This window comes from Gekko japonicus, unplaced genomic scaffold, assembly GCF_001447785.1.
Source record: "Gekko japonicus isolate JY-2015 unplaced genomic scaffold, Gekko_japonicus_V1.1 scaffold761, whole genome shotgun sequence".
Lineage (NCBI taxonomy): Eukaryota > Metazoa > Chordata > Lepidosauria > Squamata > Gekkonidae > Gekko > Gekko japonicus.
Genome location: NW_015177030.1, coordinates 321,871 through 343,217, shown reverse-complemented (window position 1 = coordinate 343,217; position 21,347 = coordinate 321,871). Strand labels below are relative to the sequence as shown.

The 21,347-nt window shown below is 52.6% G+C and overlaps 2 protein-coding genes across 2 annotated transcripts in view; one reads left to right on the top strand and one right to left on the bottom strand.

The window, feature by feature from the left end:
* SRRT (serrate, RNA effector molecule) overlaps positions 1-9,231 on the top strand; it is a 22,215-nt gene extending 12,984 nt beyond the window's left edge. Inside the window, 14 exon segments of the mRNA XM_015427914.1 lie at positions 55-156; positions 809-923; positions 1,033-1,190; positions 1,424-1,485; positions 1,969-2,047; positions 4,229-4,420; positions 4,775-4,875; positions 4,877-4,943; positions 5,028-5,181; positions 6,058-6,251; positions 6,348-6,504; positions 7,624-7,713; positions 8,260-8,356; positions 8,980-9,231. Of these exon segments, the coding sequence (XP_015283400.1) occupies positions 55-156; positions 809-923; positions 1,033-1,190; positions 1,424-1,485; positions 1,969-2,047; positions 4,229-4,420; positions 4,775-4,875; positions 4,877-4,943; positions 5,028-5,181; positions 6,058-6,251; positions 6,348-6,504; positions 7,624-7,713; positions 8,260-8,356; positions 8,980-9,055 (1,644 nt within the window). The 3' untranslated portion in view covers positions 9,056-9,231.
* Positions 9,232-10,739: 1,508 nt separating this feature from the next.
* LOC107124421 (N-acetyllactosaminide beta-1,3-N-acetylglucosaminyltransferase 3-like) lies at positions 10,740-12,643 on the bottom strand. Its single transcript, XM_015427886.1, has 2 exons — positions 12,061-12,643; positions 10,740-11,230 (listed from the first exon to the last, which is right to left on the bottom strand). The coding sequence occupies exons 1-2, from the start codon at positions 12,641-12,643 to the stop codon at positions 10,740-10,742; spliced, it is 1,074 nt and encodes a 357-aa protein (XP_015283372.1).
* Between the last annotated feature and the right edge of the window lie 8,704 nt (positions 12,644-21,347).

The window sequence follows — 21,347 nt, the reverse complement described above, 5'->3', positions numbered from 1 at the left end:
CCAGGCATCTGCCCCCCTCCCCGTCCTCTGACCTCCGCCCCCCCCCTTTTCCAGGCTAGCGATGAGGAGGTGACAGAAGACAAAGCCAAGAAGTCCTCGGAAGAGGAAGAAAAGAAGTCCGAGAAGAAAGAGGAGCCGGACAGAGACGCAAAGAAGGTCTGCTGTGAGCCGGCCGCGCTCTGGCTGGGCGTGGGCAGCGGGGTTCTGTCCGGGTGGTGAAGCAGTCCCGTTGGGCGGGGGTTATGGAGGGGCCGGGAAGAGCTGAAGGGATCGTCCGTGGCTCTCCTGGCTGGCTCCCTAAAACGACAGTTTTGGCGCAAAGCAAGCCAAGGTATGCAGGCCCACCGCTTATGTTGTGGGGTGAGGGCTGGGGGCATCTCCGGGGCGCCTCTCGCTGAGCCGGCTGGGCGCTGCCCCTGGGCCCTGGGAAGAGGCAGCGGGAGCCACGGGGGGCTCTTGGCCGGGGCCTGCCATGTCGCCAGCCTTCCCTCTGCTGGAAACTCGCGGCTTGGTTTAGGGCATTGCTTGGGCAGGGTGGAAGTCTGTCTAGCCAGTCCAGCCGAGTTGGCTCTACCTTTTGTGGGTGGAGGCAGCAGGGAGGGCGAGGCTTTCCAGGGGTCACTGTAGCCCCGTGGCCGGTCTCCAGAGGGGAAGGCAGGAGGGAAGGCGCGGGCCCTGAACGGAGATCAGGACGGTCTGGCGCTCATGGGGGGGGCAAGGGAGGGCTTGCCTCTGGGCTGCAGAAGGAGACGGCAGCGCGGCTTGCGTGACAGGGGGACCCTTTGCTTTGCTTTGCTTGGCTTTGCAGACCAGCCACAAGCGCAAGCGGAAGCGCAGCGGGGACGACAGCTACGACGAAGGCAGCGTCTCCGAGTCGGACACCGAGTCGGAGGGCCGGCTCCCGGAAGAGGAGGACAAGGAGGGTGAGGCGGGGAGGGGAGGGCTGGCCGGGGGGTGGGGGGAGGTGTCTCTTGGCCGAGGGGCGAGCTTGCGGGGAGGCGGACCTGGCCAGACTCATTCTGCCGCCCACAGACGAGAAGCCCAAGGAGGAGAAGGCGGCCAAGGAGGGCGAGGAGTCCCCCAAAGCCAAGGAGAAGGAGGGGGAGCCCAAGCCCCGCCCCCTGCACAAGACCTTCTCCCTCTTCATGCGCAACATCGCCCCCAACATCCCCCAGGCCGAGATCGTGTCGGTGAGTGAGGGGTGGGCCGGGGGGGCGCCATCTGGCTCATTTGGGGCTGCGTCCCCCACTCCTCCGAAGCCTGCGTCTCTTGTGTGTTCCGTTCCGTAGGGGAAAACCCCCGAGCGGTGGTCCTGGGAGCCCAGGAGGTGACAGCCAGCCTGCCTGCCTGCCTGATGGGGGTGGGTGGGGGAGGGTTCCGTCTGATCTTGGACTGCTCTGAGCTCTTTCTCCTTCCTCCCCAGCTCTTCAAAAAGAGCCCCGGCTTCATGCGTGTGGCCCTCTCAGACCCGCAGCCAGAAAGGAGGTAACGTGGGTTCCTTCTCCTCTCTCCCTCCCCCTCCCCCTCCCCCTCCCCCTCGTTGTGAGGCAGCCGTGCCGGTTGCTGCCCACCCTCCCCTCCCCTCCCCTCCTGCTTGGCAGAGGTCGTCGTGGGAGGGGGCCCATCGTGGACTGGACTGGGTGCCCCGTGTGATGCTTCCCGTAGCGGGCGTCCACGACCATAGATCAGTATTTGGGATAGGCAAATCAAAATCTATCCTGTCATAGTTGAAAGTCAACAGAAACACTCAGATTTCATGTCCCACACCGCCAGTTTCGTCAGTTATTTGGCGATTGCTAAAGCCGGTTGACTTAACCTACCTTGCAAGATTGTTGTGATGGTAAAATGAGAGAAGCTTCCAGACACGGCGTCAAAGGAGGGGAAGGGTCAACTGCCGAGAGAAGCCGGCTGGAAGCTCACACAGACCCAGGCTCCGGGAGGCCTAATCCAGAGCCATTCCTCTTTCAGGTTTTTCCGAAGAGGCTGGGTGACGTTTGATCGGAGTGTCAACATCAAGGAAATCTGCTGGAACCTCCAGAACATGAGGGTAAATCTGGGTGGAGAATGCACCTTTTCACCCTCTCGGTTGAGATGCTGGGCTCATGCTGTTAGGAGCAACTTCAAGTAACTCAGGAGATCAAGTCCAGGAAATCCATTTATTTGCAGACAGCACAATACTGTGCCTAACAAACCATGTGTTACAGGATTGGCAAAGTCTGCTGCAGGACTGTGGGGGGGGGATATCTCCATTTAATGTAAATAAGTAAAGAGCAATGGGAGATTTTAGACTTCAGTCTAAGAGATGCTGAACGCAAAAACATCACCAGGTTTCAGTATAACTTGACCACTGGCAAATGGCAATATTTAGAGACGAATATAACCACAGCCAGTGTTCCCTCTAAGCTGAGTTAGTGTGAGATAGCTCACAGTTTTTTAGCCTCCGGCTCACACGTTCTTCTCTTAGCTCAGGAAGGATGGGGCTCCAGAGCCACCTAATTTATGCAGCAGCCAAACAGCTCGCTCACAACTTTAATGCCAGTCGCTTACGCTCCACAGCTCAGAGGGAGCACTGGCCAGAACTGTTGAATATTTAATGGAAATAATTACAGCAGTTTAAAATAGGTCACTGAAAAGATCTCACAGAGTAAGATGAAGGTTCCTTGACTTAATGTGATCCCTATTATCAAAACAGTTAGGTTTGGGTCAAGATGGTGATGCTGCCTAAATTGTTGTCTCTCTTTCAGCCGTTTTGTTGTTGTTTTTGCCGTCAAGTCACAGCTGACTTCTGGCGACCCTGTAGGGCTCTCTAGGCCAGAGACATTCAGAGGTGCTTTGCCATAGCCTGCTCCCACGTCACAACCCTGGTATTCCTTGGAGGGCTCCCATCCAAATGCCAGCCAGGGCCAGCCCTGCTTAGCTTCCCACTCCCCTTATCCCCCAAGTCTATGGCAGCGTGGCAGAGGCTTCCGTATCATTTTATTTGAAATTTTACAGATGTGTGCTAGATGCCCACGGAACAATACAATAACAAGAGAGACTAGATTAAAGCCATAGCATCATTTAGTGTCTGGCAGTGAAAAGCAACCCCTTATTCCTTCATAGACAAAATACAAAGATCGATAAAACGTCACATAGCAGTCTGCTCCAGACTCTCTCAGTCTATCTCCCTCTGTCTTGTATTCTCCAAAGCAGTCTGCTCCAAGTTCAGTCAATCTGTATCTCTCTTTCAACATCTTTTCCGGATATCTAAGTGTTTCAGACCTCTGGCCTTTCCTCAGGAACCAATCCTACATAGGAATCTTACATTCACTCTGACATTCAAGTTGACACTTTCTTTGATTTGCTTTTCTTTTCATCTATTTGGGCAAGGTCCCCTCACTTACTTCCAGGCCTGCTTCTGCTGCCGCCGCCGCCGCCACCAAAGTCAAATACATTGATTGAATTCGGAGCAGACTGCTTTTGAGAATACAAGACTGTTAGAGGGAGAGAGTCTGGAGCAGACTGCTGTGCGAAGTTTTATCGACCTGTGTAATTTGTCTATGAAGGAATAAGTCATTTTTATTACCAGACACTAAATGATGTTGTGGCTTTAATCTAGTCTCTTTTGTTATTGTATTGTTCTGTGGGCATCTAGCACACATCTGTATAGTTCTGCACACCAGGCTGTCTTCGGATTCTGTGTTGTTCTCGTGGATAATTTTGTTTGAAGCCAAAAGAAACCCAAGGTTTCTTCTCAGATCTTTAGAATACCCCCCATAAGGGGCAGATTGGGGGTTCCAGATCTCTATCTCTGTTGCTCAGGTCTCAGTGTGGAAGTATTGCAGCCAGTGTACATTAAGAGTATACCTGGATGCACCATAAGCACGTTCACAAAAAAACGTTAACATCAGATAAACACCTCAGACGTTCAGTGACAACAAGAGAACTTGGGCAATGTGAGAATTTTGTTGTATTTATAGTGTGTTTCTGAAATTACGGCAGCTGACTTTCCTAATTTGTGGCTGATGTGGCATCTTCATTCAGTACAACCTGTCATTACCCTGTTGAAATAAAAATTTTGTAACAAGAGGTTAAAAAACCCTAGCAGGGAAGAAGCGGCTGTCTTGTTCTCCACCCAGATGTGCCCCGGGCCCAATGTCCCCCTCCCGTCCAGCCGTGCTTCAGTCACAGTGCCTGCGGGGAGGAGGGCTCCGTGGGGCTCAGTTCCCTGTGTGGTCCTCTCTTCCAGCTGCGGGACTGCGAGCTGAGCCCCGGGGTGAATCGCGACCTCACGCGGCGCGTCCGCAACGTGAACGGCATCACGCAGCACAAGCAGATCCTGCGCAACGACATCAAGCTAGCCGCCAAGCTGATCCACACGCTGGATGACCAAACCCAGCTGTGGGGGGCCGGGGAGCCCCGCCCCGCCACCGAAGTCTCGGTCAGTTGGGGACACGCCTCGGGGGGTGGGGGGCAGCTGTTCGAATGACGGGCCCCTTGAAAGCTTTTTCCAGCCTCCGATCTGTGAGGAGGTCCTCCAGGGGATAAACGTGAAGGCTGAGGGCCCTGGGCCCGCCCCCTCTCCCAGCCCACGGGGCCCTCAGCCCACTCGCCCCCTTCCGTTCCTTGGAGACAAGCAGCAACCTGCAGGTGACCCAGGAACACCGCCCCATCCGACTGCGCAGAGCTCTTGGCCGGGAGGAGGGGGCCGGTCTGTCCCGCTCCCCTCAGGCGCCCCTCTTCTCCCGAGCTGCGCCTCATTGCTGCCCCTGGCTCTCTCCTCCCCGCTCCCCAGAGCTTGCCTTCCCAGAATCCGATCCTCAAGAACATCACGGACTACCTGATCGAGGAGGTGAGCGCGGAGGAGGAGGAGCTGCTGGGCAAAAGCGGGGAGACTGGAAGAGCCCCCCAAGGAAGGGAACCCGGCGGAGATCACCGTGGAGAGAGACGAGAAACTCGTCAAGGTGAGTGCGTCTCTCTGTGGGTGCCGCTGCCGTATTCTGGCCGGGGCCCCCTGGAGAGACCTCTCCCTGGCTTTCTCCTCTCAGGTGCTGGACAAGCTGCTCCTCTACCTCCGGATTGTCCACTCCGTGGACTACTACAACACCTCGGAGTACATCAACGAGGACGAGATGCCCAACCGCTGTGGGATCATCCACGTGCGGGGGCCCATCCCCCCCAACCGGGTCACCCACAGGGAAGGTGAGGGTCTGAGAGAGAGAGAGAGAGAGCACCGCGGCCCCTCTTGCCCTCGCCCACCCGACAGGCCCTCTAGTGAGGACGGTGACACAGCTGGAGGGTTGTAGAGACCTTGGCACTGGCCAGTTCCGTGCACATCCTTTGCCCCCAAAGCAACAAAGACCCTTGTGTGGCTGGGAGGGCCGGCGTTTTGGTCACAGCAGCCCATGCGGGCCGGCACCGCGCCCTGGCAGAGGGGGCTCAGTCAATAAGTGAATATTCCCGCCAGGTTGTGGCCAGGCCACTGCTCCCTTTAAGCTGTTGTGGAGTCGTCTTGTGAGCGAAAATCCTACTCTGTGAGCTCTCCTGGGCATTAAAGTTGTGCGCGAGCGATTTGGCTGCTGCATAAATTGAGTTTGCTCTGGAGTCCTCCTTCCTGAGCTAAGGCAAAGATGTGTGAGCCGGAGGCTAAAAACACTGTGAGCTGGCTCACACTCACTTGGGTTACAGGGAACACTGGTTGTGGCACAGCTCTCCAGTGGCTCCTTTGCTGTGGAGGTGTGCAACCTGTGAGGGTCTTGGGGGGGGGGTGCACTGGGGCCCAGCCGGCCGTTGGGTCGAGGGAGGATCGGCGGCCTGCCTTGTGTCTGTGCCTGGCACGGTCCAGAAGTTCCTCCCCAGCCTCTGACAGACCCGGCTGCTCGTCCTGGGGAGGGGGGGTGCGCGGAGAGGGGGCCCTCGAGCATATGGGTGGCTGGGCTCCCTTCGGGGAATCCTCTCCCCCCCCCTTTGCTGTGCTTTGTTCCTGACCCCAGAGGCTTCTGGGAGGGGGGGGGGCCTGCCCGACCTCCAGGCTCCTCCGTCTACCCACGGTGTCCCCCCCCCCCCCCCCCCCCCCAGTGGGCCACTGGGAGAAGACCTTTGAGGAGAAGCTGACCCCCTTGTTCAGCGTCCGGGAGTCCCTCTCGGAGGAGGAGGCCCAGAAGATGGGCAAGAAGGACCCTGAGCAGGAGGTGGAGAAGTTTGTCATGGCCAACACCCAGGAGCTGGGCAAGGACAAGTGGCTGTGTCCCCTCAGATGGAAGAAGTTCAAGGTAGGTGCCCCTTCCCCACCCCACCCCCGGACCCCCTCCCCCTGGGGAGGGAAGGGAAGCTGAGCCTGCCGGAGGGTCACTGTCCTCTGCCCCCAGGGCCCTGAGTTTGTCCGCAAGCACATCTTCAACAAGCACGCCGAGAAGATTGAGGAGGTGAAGAAGGAGGTGGCGTTTTTCAACAACTTCCTGACGGACGCCAAGAGGCCTGCGCTGCCCGAACTCAAGCCCAACCAGCCACCAGCCCCCGGACAAGGTCAGTGGGGACGGCGCCGGCAGGTGGGGAGGGAGCTGGGAGTGGGACTGGACTGCCCTCGAAGCCCCAAAGGATTGCCCTGCCGGCTCAGAGATGGGAAGCCGCCAAGCCGCCTTCTCCTGATTCTCACCGGGGCGGCCTGGTCCCCTCTGCGGGGTCTCGTGCTGAGGTCCCTCTCGTCACCTACAGACAAAGCCTTGTGACGGGCGGGGCTGCCTACTACCCAGCGGGGAGAGCCAGTTTGGTGTAGTGGTTGAGTGCATGGACTCTAGTCTGGGAGAACCGGGTTTGATTCCCCACTCCTCCGCTTGCACCTGCTGGATGACCTTGGGCAAGCCTTATTCCTGGCACAGCTGTTCTTGAAAAAGAGCCGTTTCTGTCAAGAGCTCTCTCAGCCCTGCCTACCTCACAGGGTGTGTGTCGTGGGGAGGGGGAGGAGTTTGTAAGCCACTCTGAGTGAAGGGCGGGGTTATAGATCCAGTCTCCTCCTCCTCTGCAGGCAGAGCCAGTGTTCTCGCACTGAGCCCAGCCTCCACCCAGATAGGCCTGGCCACCAAGGGCACTCGGCTGCAGGCCCTGAAGAAGCTCCGGGGGTGTGTGTGTTGTTGGGTGAAAGGGGTTTGGGGGGGGGGGGGGGGGGGGGGGGGGCTGCCCCAAGATCCCCGATAGGAAGCTACCGATGCAAGTACGTGCCGGGCTATCCCTGCTGCATTGGCCTTAAACCTTGGCAGACCCCTCCCTCCCAGGACAGTGATGGCCGGAGGAGCTGGGGAAGTACAACTGCTTTGCAGTTCCCCGGGTTGGTGCCAATGCTCCCTCTAAGCCATGGACTCCTGTGAGCAAAAATTCTACTTTGTGAGCTACTGGCATTGAAGTTGTGAGTGAGCGATTTGGCTGCTGCATAAATTAGTCTGCTCTGGAGCCCTCCTCCCTGAGCCAAGACAGAAATGTGTGAGCCGGAGGCTACGAAACTGTGAGCTAGCTCACACTAACTCAGCTTAGAGGGAACACTGGTTGGTGCCATTCTCAAGGTCATGAGGCACCCCACACACACACACCAACCCGTAAGGTCAGCTCCCAGCCTTCGTTCTCAGGGGGCACTTTCTTTTGCCTCCGCAGGCGTGGCCCCGGGGTTGCCCTACCCCCCACAGGCCCCCCAAGGCTTGATGCCCTACGGACAGCCCCGCCCACCCATCCTGGGCTATGGAGGTATGTAGACGCCGGGGCCGGGTGGTGAGATGACGTTGGCTGCCCTTCCCTCAGTCAGGCACTTTCCGGGACTTTAAGCGGGCCGAGAGCGTGGTTTGGGAATTGCTCTTGGCTTGGCTTCAGGGCAGATCCCCCCGTGAACCTGGAGGAGGCATCGGTTCCCTTCTGGGGCTGAAACAGACTTGCAGCAGGACAGGCCTGATTTCCAGCACGTGTTCTGGAAAGGCGGAAGGGTTGATTGAGGCGTTTGCAGGTGTCGTTGCAGAGAAACGAAGGGCCGCGCCCTGTGTGCTGAGTACCCCTGTCTGCTGAGTACCCCTGTCTGTCTGTGTGTTGGAAGAGTCACGTTTAGGAATACAACGGGGAGGGGACCAGGTCTGGAGAGGGTCAGTGATACGGTTCCTGCTGCCAGAAACTGCCTGGAGGGATCGTTCTAGCCGTGGGCGGGACAGGGCGGTTGTCAAAGCTGTCCAGCAGTCATCAGCACTGGAAACCTCTTGATGCTCTGGGGACTGACCGTGCCAACGTGGTTGTCTCTCTGCACAGGGGCCCCTCCCTACCCGCCAGCCCCATACGCGGCCGGCAGGGGGAACTACGACACCTTCAGAGGGCAGGGCGGATACCTGAACAAGCCGCGGAACAGGTTGGTGTGGGCTGCATTGGGGGCAGGGGCCGCGGTGAGCTTATAAGCCCCAGGGGTCAGCAGCCTTTTATGGTCAGAGAGCCAAACTACGAAAACATGTGGAACAGGACGAGAGATCAAGGAAGAGCCAGGAGGAGAAAGCCCGTCTGCATAACTTCCATCATACAGCTTCACGTTACCTATAATTAACACATTGATGAATAACCTGTCGCTTCCATGGCCCACGCTGTGGTTTTGTCGTGTTTTATTGGGCGGCCGCGCACACGAGGTCTCACAATCAGGAGGAAATGTACCCAGGAGCACCACGGGTGATTTGTCATAGTGTGCTGGCATGGCTCACTCTTGGCTTCCTGGCAGCTCTTGCTCTCTCTCGTTCCCCTCCCCATAAAGCGTCTCCGGGAAGCCGTTTGGTCCCCTCCCGATCTGAGCCTCCCCTTCCCTTCAGGCACTGGCTGTCCCCGCCTCTCCCCGCTGTGTATCATCATTTCAGGGCTTCGTTTTCTCCTCTTTGTTCCGGGCCGGGCCCCGCTTGGCTCTCGAGGCGCAGGCTGCCGACCCCAGCCGCACCAGGAGGAGGCGGAGAAGGGGCCGGGTCCCCAGCTCACTTCTGCTTCTCTCCGCAGGATGGTCCGAGGAGACCCGCGCGCAATTGTAGAGTACAGAGACCTGGATGCCCCAGAAGATGTGGATTTCTTCTGAGTGAGAAGTCCGTCCCCCACCCCCCACCCCAAGCACTTCCCTGCAGGGTGGGTTTTTTAAATGCGGCTCTCGTGGCTTCTGTGCGTCCCCCTCCCCGTCCCTCTGTGCCCTCGGGGTTTTTTTTGTACATTTCATTTCCTCAGTTCCAAATAGATTTCAATAAACTTTCCCATTTGGACACCATTTTGTGGATGCGGCTGTCTTTGCGCGCGCACAGGCACCGTGTGAATTTGCAGGCTGGTCCTACACAGCCCCTTTCCACACACCGGTTCCTTCCAACTTTGCTCTTTGGGTGGAAGGCCTGGGTGGGGCTGGGAGGACCTCGGGCAGGCGGCCAGGCAGGTCTGACCCGCTCACCTAGCCCCTGCTTGGACTCCGAGGAATGGGATTTGGCCCTGTCGGTCCTGCTTCTCCGGCGAGGGATGTGGGGAAGAGCCGGGAGGGAACCCTGTGAGACGGGCCTGCAGCCAGGCTCTTGAAGTCGGGTTGACCCTGCCGACCGTTCACACATACCGTCTTGCACACAGCTAGGTGCGTCTGGGTGCTTCTCGCTTGACAGGAATGGAGTCTGACCTCTGTCAGGTTACCGGAACACTCCCCCACCCCCGGGTGGGGTTTGGGAGCAGGGGCTGCGCAGATCTCCCTGAGCGCAGATGCTGCCTGTCAGGCTTGGGGTAGGACCGGAGGGATGTGAGCACAGTCGGTTGCTTTGGGCCGGGCCAGAACGGAGATGAAGGCGCTGCTTCCTGTTGCGCAGCGTGTCTGAAGCACTCTTTCAGCAACACCAGCCATGAGGGCTTTTCCAGCCACTCCAGCACTCACCAGCATTCACTGCAGTGGAGGTCCTATAAAGCACCACACCAGCACAGTCCAGTGGTACACTACATACAGGTTTATTCACAATATATACACTCCACCGACAAAGTGCTCCGCCATACATCACAATCACAAAGAGAGAATACAGAGGTATAGCATGTCCACTTATATACATAGCTTGTCCAATTAGCTTCATGCTGAGTCATAATTACTGACCTCGTTTCTTATCTGGTCAGAACTTGTTATCTGCAGCTTGTCAGCTGTCACTTAGATCCGACTGATCTGAGTGCCGAATATTAACTACCAACACTTCCACCAGCCGGCCAACTGGGCAGAGAGTCAGGAAGGAGAGTCATAAGAACATCAGAGAAGCCCATGTTGGATCAGCCCAATGGCCCATCCAGCCCAACACTCCGTCACACAGTGGCCAAAAATACCAGGGGCCACCAGGAGGTCCAGCAGTGGGGGCCAGAACACCAGAAGCCCTCCCACTGCCCCCCCTAGCACCAAGAACACAGAGCATCCCTTGCCCCACACTGAGAGTTCCTATCTATACCTTGTGGCTAAGAGCCACTGGTGGACTACCAGCAGCACAGAAGGCCTGCCCCTAGCACTGCATCAGCCTATTATTGTAAGGTAAGCACAAATGGGAAACCATATAGAAAAGATAAATACACTCTTCCTCTTATCCGTTCTAACCCGACCGCTCAGCAATTTCATGGCGTGCCCACAAGGAGTTCTTGTTTTGTGAGAAAGGGAGGAAAGGACCTCTTTCTCTACCTGCTCTATCCCAGGCACAACCTTGTAAACCTTGATCGTGTCACCCCTCAGTCCTCTCTTCTCATGTCACCCTCAGTCACGTCGCCCCTCAGTCCTGTCTTCGGGGGGAGCCTCCCTGATCGAGGGCTCCAGGGCGGGCGCTTCGGTGAGGGCTCCCGAGTCCCTTCCACACTTCCTCCATCCTCTCCGGGGTGACCCCGTGGACAGTGAAGGACTCCCGGAACACCTCCGGCTCGTCCTTGGGGGCTCCCCACACTCTGAAGCGCTCGTCGTGGGAGAAGGGCAGGCCGGCTGCAAGGACCAGGAACCCCAAGTACACGTCGTCAAGGGGGAAGACGGGCAGCTGCAGCGACGCCTGGTAGAGGGCAGGGAGCGAGGAGCCGGGCAGGACAAACCCCCCGCCGGAAGCAAAGTGGGGGTAGTGGTCCAGAGGGTAGAGGGTGCGAGAGACACCGTACTTCCCCCGCCTCATCACAGCTGAGTGGCGCTGGATGTTGCCGTGTATGAAGAGGGAGGCGTTGGGCAAGTGCCGCAGGTATCCAGCCAGGGCCTCGGGGTTCATAAAGAGATCGTCGTCCCCTGGAAAGGGCAACAGGGTTTTTTGTTTAGAGGCGTTCTGAAGTTGAGGAGAGTGAGATACTTTTTAGAAGCATGCAGGGTGCAGGGGAGGGGCTGTGGCCCAGTGGCAGAGCCTCTGCTTGGCACGTGGAAGGCTTTGGGTTCGATCCCTGGCAGCCTCTCCAGCTGAGAGGACCAGGCAGGAGGGGGCTGTGAAGGGTCTCTGCCTGAGACACCCTGGAGAGCCACGGCCAGTCTCAGGAGACAAGACCGACCCAGAGAGTGACGAATGCGGCCCTCGACTTCCAGGAGGGAAGGGTGTGTGTGTGGGGGGGGTAATTGCTAAAGGGTTAGGAGAAGAGGTGCGGAGGAGACAGCAGTGACCCAAAAGGGCTCCCTACAGTCCGATGAAGCCTGGAACATGATTTCAAGGAGAGTGGGGGGGGGGTGTCGGGGGCTAGAACTGGACACTTCCCCGCCTCGCTTTCCCTCTAAGCAGCACGGCTTGCAGAGCAGGTTTGCCTTGGCTGTTGCCACCCGCACTCCCCAGGGAGAGCCAGGCTGTCCGGGGCTCCAGCAAAGAGAACGCGGGATCTGCTTGGCAGCGGACAAGGCCTCTGGGCATGTTGGAAGTGTGAAATTCAACTGGCAGAGGGGGGGAGGTTTTGCGGGGGGGCATTTTGGGGAACTCTGTTTGGATGCTGCTGAATAACGCATGTTAAAGTTGCAGCCTTTGCCCCGCCTGCGTCGGAGAGGTCCCTCCGCTGTGCTTCCCTGAGAGCCGTCCCACAGTGGAGTAGAGACGTGCGCCTGTAAACCACCACCACCACCACCACCACGCCCGTTTTTACCTTTGAAGACGAACACCGCTTGCTGGCAGTGCCGGTGGAGCCACTGGAGGAAGCAGCGCTCCTTGAGGGAGAGGTTGTGGTGAGATTCGAGGAAGTCCCACAGCACCACGTCCCCGAAGTCGCTGCTCTCCCGCTGGACCAGGCGGAGGTGTCTGGCGTCGGGGGTCATCGCCATCAGGAAGAGGGGCTGCAGCCGGAAGCCCCCCGCCTCCCCTGGCCGAGCCCAGGTGCGTCTCAGGGCAGCCCTTCTCCCGCTGGAAGCAGGATGGGATTTCACGGCCAAGAGGAGCAAGGGGGGTCCCGGCACATGCCGGCACACGCCGGCCTCGGCGATCACGGCGCGGCAGGGGTGGTGCTGCAGGTGGGGGAACTCAGCTTCGTAGCGGCTCAGGTTGAGGGGGAAAGTGAGGGTCCCGTCGCTCAAGGTGACGGACTGGCGGCGGGACGCGGGGAGGCTTGGCTGGAGGGGGGGAGGCAGGTGCTGGGTCCGCAGAGTGAGGCGGCAGGAGTACAGGAAGAGGGAGACCGGCACCCCCACCAGCAGCACCCCAAGGCAGCGGCTCCGTTGCGCCCTCAGCGGCATCCTGGCAAGCAGAAGGCGGCAGTGATGAGGGAGCCGGTCCGTTCCCTCCCTCCCTCCCTCCCTCCCTCTAGTCTGCCTTCCCCACAAGGAGTCAAGGCAGCTTCCACAGAGGGAGTCAGTGCAGTCACCAACATGACACATTCAAGAAGCAATGCCGCAGGACTTTAGGGAGAACTGAGGCAGACCACAAGTGTTCGCATGACAGAAGAAGAAGAGAAGAGATTGGATTTATACCCCGCCCTTCACTTGGAGTCTCAGAGCGGCTTACAAACTCCTCTCCCTTCCCCTCCCCACAACAGACATCCTGTGAGGTGGGTGGGGCTGAGAGAACTCTGACACAAACTGCTCTTTCAGGAACAGCTGTGCCAGAGCTTGTGACTGACTGACCCAAGGTCACCCAGCAGCTGCAAGAGGAGGAGTGGGGAATCAAACCCAGTTCTCCCAGATTACAGTCCGCGCACTTAGCCACTACACCAAACTGACACATGAAGTGGTACAGAAATCACGTAGCAGGATATGGCAGCGCCGACCACACTCCCCCTCGTTCATTCGTTTTGTGCCCAGAAGAGCCCCCTGGAACAGCTGAGTTTGGCACAGTTTGCCTGGCCGCCTGGGACAGGCCGCTCCACAAGGCAGGAGCCACAACGGAGAAGGCAGAGGCAACTGCTGGTTTTGCCCACCGGCAGGTTGATACCTGCCAGAGCCCCCAGCTGACATGAGGCAAGTTGTCGGGGGGTTGCACGCATGCGTTAACTCGGCAGGACGCCTGGCTCCGAGCTCTCTCCAAACACTAAGGTATTTATAGCTTAAACAACTGCAAACAACTTCAAGCCTAGCATATAATTAGGTGCTAAACATTAAACAACAGCTGTGCCAAGCCAGAAGGTTAGAGATAAGAGTTTACTCACTCTATTTCAGCAAGCAAACGCAGCGAAATAAACGGCAGACTCTTCTTGCTACAACACCAGTATCTTTTGATGAGATCTTTTAGCAGCTCAGGGAATTTCTAAAGGGCTTTAAATTTCTTTAGACATAAAGAGCTTGTCAGAGATTTCTCTGAAAGGCTAAGGAAGCATGAAAACAAATACCCATACTGAATTCATAAATGTTCAGCTATTCTGATCATTTTTTAAACCTAATCTAAACTCAGAACACAGAAACATGGCTGAAGCAATACACATTCCTTACTTCCAGCATATATTATTTTTCATCTGCTTCTCTCACTGCAATATAATTTGAATTGTGATTGCTTCTTTGCAAAGAGAACAAGATTTATTATTTCTGGAGGAAAAGAAAGATCTCTTTAAAATAAGCACTAGAAATAGGAAACATTCATAGTGTGACTGTTTTTCTTTTTAAAAAATCTGCCTGTGGAAAGATGAATGAGTTAGAGCTATTTCCCCCTTAGTGTTAAACTCCTGCAATGAATCCATTCATTGCAAAGGGACATAAGTTTTGAACTCTGTGGGGGGAAAGTAGCTGGAGGTATACATTTGGAACAAAAAGTGGTGCATAAGGAAAGGTTTAAGCAACCTCCCTCCCATAACTGTGCAAACCATCTCCTCTCAAAGCTGCTTTTTTGCTTTAGAAATAGCTGTTTGGGTTCAGTTATGTGTGATATGTAGATACTCACAAGAGCTCTTATACCAGCTGAAGCTAAAACTGTTGTTCTGGAAAAGGAATATGGAACTTTGGGTAATTTCATTACATTTTCTGATGCTTCTGTTTTGTAGCACGTGGAACAATATTCCACCAAAGACTTCTGAGTATTCTTTTGCCATGGATTCCTGCAACGTAGCAGGTGCACTTCCCCAATGGCATTTTAAAAAGTGTGCATGAGAGAGGTCGTAAAAATGCATGTTTTCAACATCCTATGGATCAACTGCAGAACTGAACTCAAGAAGGTTAGTTTGCTAATCTTTCATTATTATAGCGGCGGATTTAAATTTGGATTTAACAAAAGATAAATCAATGAAGCTAGGGAACTGGGGCCTGATAGAGGCTCACGAGTCTATGGGGTACCACCCCAAACCTACACATATATCAAGCAGACACAAAACAGCATCATGTATAGACTACATAATTTTGGGAAAGAATAATAATACGATTCTTAAAGATATTAAGACCCATCAGATATGGATCTCGGATCACGCTCCAATTAGCATGGTAATAGAACTCACACAACAACCAATAGATAGAACTTGGAGATACAACAATTTGATAATGGCCAAAGAAAGGGATAGACATTACATATCAGAGCAGATAAAGTTATACTTTGAGGAAAACAGAGGAACAGTACCTATAAATGTATTATGGGATGCAGCAAAAGCAGTGATAAGAGGGCATTGCATAAAGAAAGAAAAGCTCCTAAAAAAGCAATGGTACCAGGGAAGGCAAGCCAAAATTCAAGAATTGGGGACTTTACAAAGTAAATTAATGCACAAATATAACCCTATGATACAGAATCAAATAATAGAAATCAGAAAGCAATTGGATGCACTAGACTCGACAACATTATGGAAAAGGGAAGCTATGGTGAAAAATGAATATCAAAGAAATAGTATTAACACATCAAAAAGATTAGCAAAATACCTGCAAAATAGGAAGGAAAAGCAAAGGGTAAAAAGCATAAAGGTGAATGGCCAAAAAACTCAACACCCTATAGAAATAAGAGAGGCGTTCGCGACTTACTATAAAAATCTATATGCGAAAAGAGACACTGCAGTCTTTACAGAAGAGGTCAAAACTACACTGAAGGAAGAGGAGCAAAGTAAATTACAAGAGGAAATTACCATACAAGAAATAAAAGATGCAATTAAGGAACTCAGAAAGGGGAAATCCCCGGGTTTAGACGGGTTTACAAGTGAATTTTATAAGGAAATGGTAGAAATATTAACCCCAGAGCTACATATGGTCTTCAATGCGATCTTGAGGGGGGAGAAAGCCCCAGACTCATGGAGACAAACAGAAATAATAGTAATCATGAAACCAGGTAAAGACCCGGAAGAAGTAGGTTCATACCGTCCCATTAGTCTCCTTAATCAAGATTATAAGATCTTTGCTAAAATCTTGGCAAACAGAGTAAAGAACATCATACCTAATATAATAAAAGAAGATCAATATGGGTTTATTAAGGGGAGGAATATTGCTCATCCGATTAGGAACATAATAAACGTACTGCAACATAGTCAACAAAAAAAATTAGCCCTCCTAAAACTGGATGTCTATAAAGCTTTCGATACCCTCTCTCAGGGATTTTTGTGGCAGGTTATGAGAAAGTACAAGATGGGAGATAATTTTATAAAAGCAATCCAGGAAATATATAGAGATGGGAAAGCAGTGGTTAAGGTTAACAATGACAAATCACAAACATTTCAGATTCAGAGAGGAGTTCGACAGGGCTGCCCACTCTCACCACTTCTATTTACCATAGCGATAGAACAGCTAGCTGAGAGAATAAGAAATAGTGTAAGGATAAATGGTCTCAAAGCAAAGAAGGAAGAAATGAAAATTAATTTATTTGCAGATGACATTATAGTGGTTATGTCAAATCCCCAAGAAGCGATGAAAGAGATTAAAATTATACTAGAGGATTATGAGTGTTTCTCAGGTTTAAAAGTAAATATGGCCAAATCAGAAATCATGTACCTTAATGTGAATAAAGAAGAAAAAAAAGAAGTAAACAAAATTACAAGTATCGGTATGGGAACTAAAAGGTTTAAATACTTAGGGATAGTGATACAAAAAAAGATTGATAGAATCGCGGAAAGTAACTACAACATAATATGGAAGAAAATAGAAAAAGATATGAGAAAATGGAAAAACAAAACGCTAGGGCTCTCCACTAGAATTAGAAGTGTTAAAATGTTCTGGCTACCCAAATTAATATATTTATTTCAGGCGATACCACTAGAAGCACACAGTAAAAAGCTAGAACAATGGAACAGAGTGATTAGAGAATGGGTATTTGGGAGCAAGAAGTACAGAACCCAAAAGAGATTGATATATAGTCCCAAAGGGGAGCTAGGGTGGGGAGTCCCGGAGCTTAACAGCTATTATGAAGCCTTCCAAATAAAGTCCCTATTAGAAATAGGCGAAGGGGAAGAGCAAAAATGGGTTAGATTTGAGAACGAGATCAATAATCACATTGGCTGCTGGGGGCCTCTTTGCAAAGTCACAAAAATAGACCTCAAACTAACCAAAGGTCCCAGACATGCAGCCTTAGAAGCGTGGAATAAGTGGCAGGAGTTATGGCTAAGAAAAACTTCAAGCTGGGCACCATTAAAATCTATAAACAAGGATATAACAGGTAACGAATGGTGGGAATGGCTAAAAGCTAAAGGGTATTATAGGATGAAAGATATGTTTAGAGGAGGCAATCTAAAACCCATACAGGAGATAATAGAAGAGGTGGGCAACCAACATTGGTTAAGAATAACTGGCCTGTATAGTAAGGTTAAAAAGATAAAGGAAAAAGAGAAATGTTGGCTAGAGGAACCAATAGAAACATTATACAAAGAGATGCAAAAGTCAAAACAAGGGCTAGCAGGGAAAATTTACAAGGAAATGACATCAAATGTAGATAAGTCAATATTGTATTTACAAAACACTTGGGCCAAAGAAGGTCAGATAACAGATAGTATGGCAAGAAAAATAATGAAAGGAACTGAGGAAATTAAAGTAATCAAATTTAATGAAATGGAGCATAAATTTCTTACCAAATGGTATAAAACACCAGCACAAATTGCAAACATGTTCCCAGGTATGAGCCCTAGATGTTGGCATTGTAAACAATCGAAGGGATGGTATTCCCATATGTGGTGGGAGTGCCCAGAGGTCAGAGAATTCTGGACAAAGATATTACAAATTATAAATAAGACATGTAAAGTATCATTACACATTAACTTTAATTTAATGCTAATGAGTATAGTAGGTAATCCAGCAATAAGCAAAGAGAACCAAGCTTTGTTTAAAGCCCTGATACTAGCAGGCAAAGCAGTAATAGCTCTAGGCTGGAAGAACAAAAATAAATGGACAGTAGAAATCTGGCATAATTATTTGTTTGATCTCATACAGTCCGACATAATCGAAAAACTGGAACGTAAGGCCACATGGAAAGACAAGACTACGGAGATCACGATGAAGTGGAAGACCTACCTGGAATGGATACCGACAGAAGGAAGAAAAGACATTCAGAGCAAGATTCGGACTTTGTGCCCGTGGCTGGGAATATAGGACTAAAGCACTGGGATAGCATAGGGGGGAGGGGGGAAGGGGGAGGGAAAAAACTATTATGAAAACGCATGGTTAAAAGATAATATGTAAAATCTGTGTAAAACAATTTAAAAAATAAATATTTAAAAAAATAAAAATAAAAAAGACATGAGGCAAGTTGTCAGGCGGAGCCGAGGGGAAGAGGGAGGCCCCAAGTCGCTCCCCGAACAGGTTCCAGGAGGTGCCCTCGGTCTGGTCCCCACTCACCTGCTTCCCGAGGAGCCCTTTGCCCAGCTCCTCCAGCAGAGCTCAGGGCCTCCACTTCTGGGACGCCCGCAGTTCTCCTTTCGCCTCTCCCGCTCCACCCAGCTCCTCCGGCTGTGGGTGGGTCTCACTCAAAGGGCTGCTCTGGGGCATCTCTGCCTGCCACACCTGCACGGGGGAGGGGAGGGGAGGGGGCTGGCCAAGGCCTCTCTGGGTGCTGCTGCAACAAAGGCAGCCAGTTCAGTGACGGGGGAACTGTTTCCATGAATGGGGACGGCAAGGGGAGTGTGGCCTCTCTGGGCCTGTTTGCTTTCCCTCCAAGGCTCCCAGTTAACATGCACCTGGGGGAACCAGGGCACCGGATGATTGACTTGACAAAGCAAGGCAAAGTAAATATTTCCTCTTCTCAGAAGTGTGAGGTGCCCACGCCTGCCAAAGGAAACAATTGCTTCCATTCATGAGATGTCTTCTCCTTGCGAAATCTACGTTGAATAGAGTCAAACCTGTGTGCTTTTGGTGGGGTGGGGGGCTGGGAGGCATCTCAGTGCTCCAGGAGTTCCTGGACCCGGGGGGGCAAGTGCACTCAAATCTCAGATGTCATCGGCCCTGATGGGTGCCTGGGGATGAACTCTCCACATGCGCAATCTAGACCTCCTGGCCTCAGCCATCCATCTTCATTCCACCTTGGATATTGCCGGGGGGGGGGGTCGCTTTCAGTGAAATCCTGGACCTTGTTCACTTCCAGCAAAGGGTATTCCGAGCTGAGAGAATACCTGGGGTCCATCTGACATACCTCACTCCAGACAGGTCGTAACAAGGTAGTTTACTCTCGCATCCAAATACAGAATCTGGACTAACTTGTATCAAGAGACTACCTCACCGACCAGCCTCTTGCCTTTGCAGAAACAGTGGTTCAGGCTTCAGCCCTATAGAAATCATATCAACTACTCTCTCTGTAGGGTTGCCAGACCCCTCAGTTGGAGAGGGAGCTCCCCCCCCACCGATCAGCTGGCCGGAGGGGGGACTTAGCAGTAGAAAGAGGAAGGCCTAGGCCACATTGCTGGTGTCACATAGGAAGTGATGTTATCTCAACAGTGACTTCTGGATGACATTCTGGTATTTGGGCAAAAACTCTATGGTAAACCAGTTTGACCATAGAGTTTTTGTCCCAAATACCATGTCACCCGGAAGTTCCTGGCATGATGACGTCACTTCCCGTGCAACACCTGCAACACGGCCTGGGCCTTTCTCCTTTCCCAGGTAAGTCCCCCCCCCATGCCCCTCCGGTCGCCAGGAGGGGCCAGGCAGCCCTGTCTCTCTGCGGACTTGAGGTCACGCTGACAGTCGTTTCTGAGAGCAAGATAAGGAGGGGTGGGAGCTGATACAGGTGCTGGGGGGAGTCAGGGGTGTTCTTGGGTCCTGGAGGCTTGAATCCAGTACTTGCTGCAGCTACCAGACTGTTTTTTTGGAACTCAACTTGCAAATGTCCCACGTTGCCTCCTGGGGTTGTGAGAAGCCACACTCCAGCATGTTGCGGTTTTGTCCTCGACCAAGCTTAAATAAATATTTACAATTAGTTCGCTAGTCCTGAATATTTCCAGGATCTACCTGATAAAAGGTGTTCTGCAGACTTTACTTTTTGATATCGTACAAATGAATTGATTGTGAGTCCCATTCCTTGAGCTCTCACCAGCAAGCCATGCGGGAGAAAGGCCTTTGGAGAGTTTTATCTTTTCTCGAAATAAGGAATCCCTTTATTATACAAGGCGTGAAGAAATACAAGCACATGAAAATCAACCCTCTAGCTACTGCCCAAAATAAAGGTGTCAATAATATTACATCTAGCATTTCCCAACCATCCTGGAATTAGTAAAATTTAAAGCAAACCAGATCTCTTAAACTGCTTTGAGCAATTTGTCTGTGAACCCATAGCACACTCACAAACAGAAATCTCGCCAAACCTCTTCTGAGTTTCATCCAGTCTGATTTGCTCATCACATCAACACACTTCTAGAAAAATAACCATCTTATGCTAAATCTTTTCTAACACAAACCTGTCATCATCATCTATTTATGTACAGTTTATGTGTTGCTGTCCCCACAGAGAGTTAACTGGCATAGACAGGGAGCCCCTGTTGATTGGTATTTATACATCAGGAATATCTATTAGCTCCCTTTCTGTCTTACAAAACTCAAGGTGGCTTAACAAGGTAAACAGAGCATAAACCATAAAAATACTAAAAATGCATCAAAGGCTGCAAATTAAAATGATGGATAAAAGGAAGTCCTTCTTCACCCAAAGAGTGATTCATACATGGAATTCACTGCCACAGGAAGTGGCGGCGGCTACAAGCATGGGCGGCTTCAAAAGGGAATTAGATAAGCATATGGAGCAAAGGTCCATCAGCGGCTATTAGCCACAAGGTATAGATAGGAACTCGGTCTGGGGCAAGTGAAGCTCTGTATTCTTGGTGCTTGGGGGGGGGCAGCAGTGGGAGGGCTTCTAGTGTCCTGGCCCCACTGCTGGACCTCCTGGTATTTTTGCACCTGGTGTTTTTGGCCAGTGTGTGACACAGGAGTGTTGGGCTGGATGGGCCATGGGCCTGATGCAGCATTGGCTTCTCGTATGTTCTTATGACAATTTAAACTGGCAAGAGGCAGAAAAGGCTCAGGGTGGGTTTCCCAGATGATACAAGGCCTCCTTGGGCCAGGACGGCACCCACCACGTCCCAGGCCAGCAGCAGCCTTGGTTGTCGGGCTGCCCCCGCCTCTCTTTCATTCTCAGAGGCACCCAGGCCAAGCACAGGGCACTCCCCTGCCTCCATGCGCGGATGGCTTCAGACCAAGTGGGACAAGGGTGGACCCTCTCACACCTTGCTAGGATGGCCAAATGGCCAGGGTGAATTCTCTCCCTTTTGGAGGCAGGGAATCCGAAGGCCTCTCCTGAGGGGAGACCCTATGCGAACTCCCAGGACACAAAGGGAAGGGGCTCTCTCCTCTCACGGCTTCTTCGGAGACAGGAGCCCTGCAGGGCTGTGCTTTCACCTGGGGACTCCTTCTGACAAGGGACAATGGGGAGAAGCCCCCCCCCCGTGAGAAATAAGGAAAGGCTGGACTTTTAAGCGGCTGCCACAGTGAGTGAAGCCAGCTGGTGCCATTTCAGCATCCTTTCCGGGGTACTGAGTGGGACTGCGTGATTTTACCTTTTCACGGTATGGGGGCAACC

Coding starts and splice junctions, on each gene's coding strand:
- LOC107124421 (XM_015427886.1), bottom strand. CDS start 12,643: ATGCCGCTGAGGGCGCAACGGAGCCGCTGCCTTGGGGTGCTGCTGGTG. Junction 11,231..12,060: donor AGCGGTGTTCGTCTTCAAAG/GTAAAAACGGGC, acceptor TGCCCTTTCCAG/GGGACGACGATCTCTTTATG.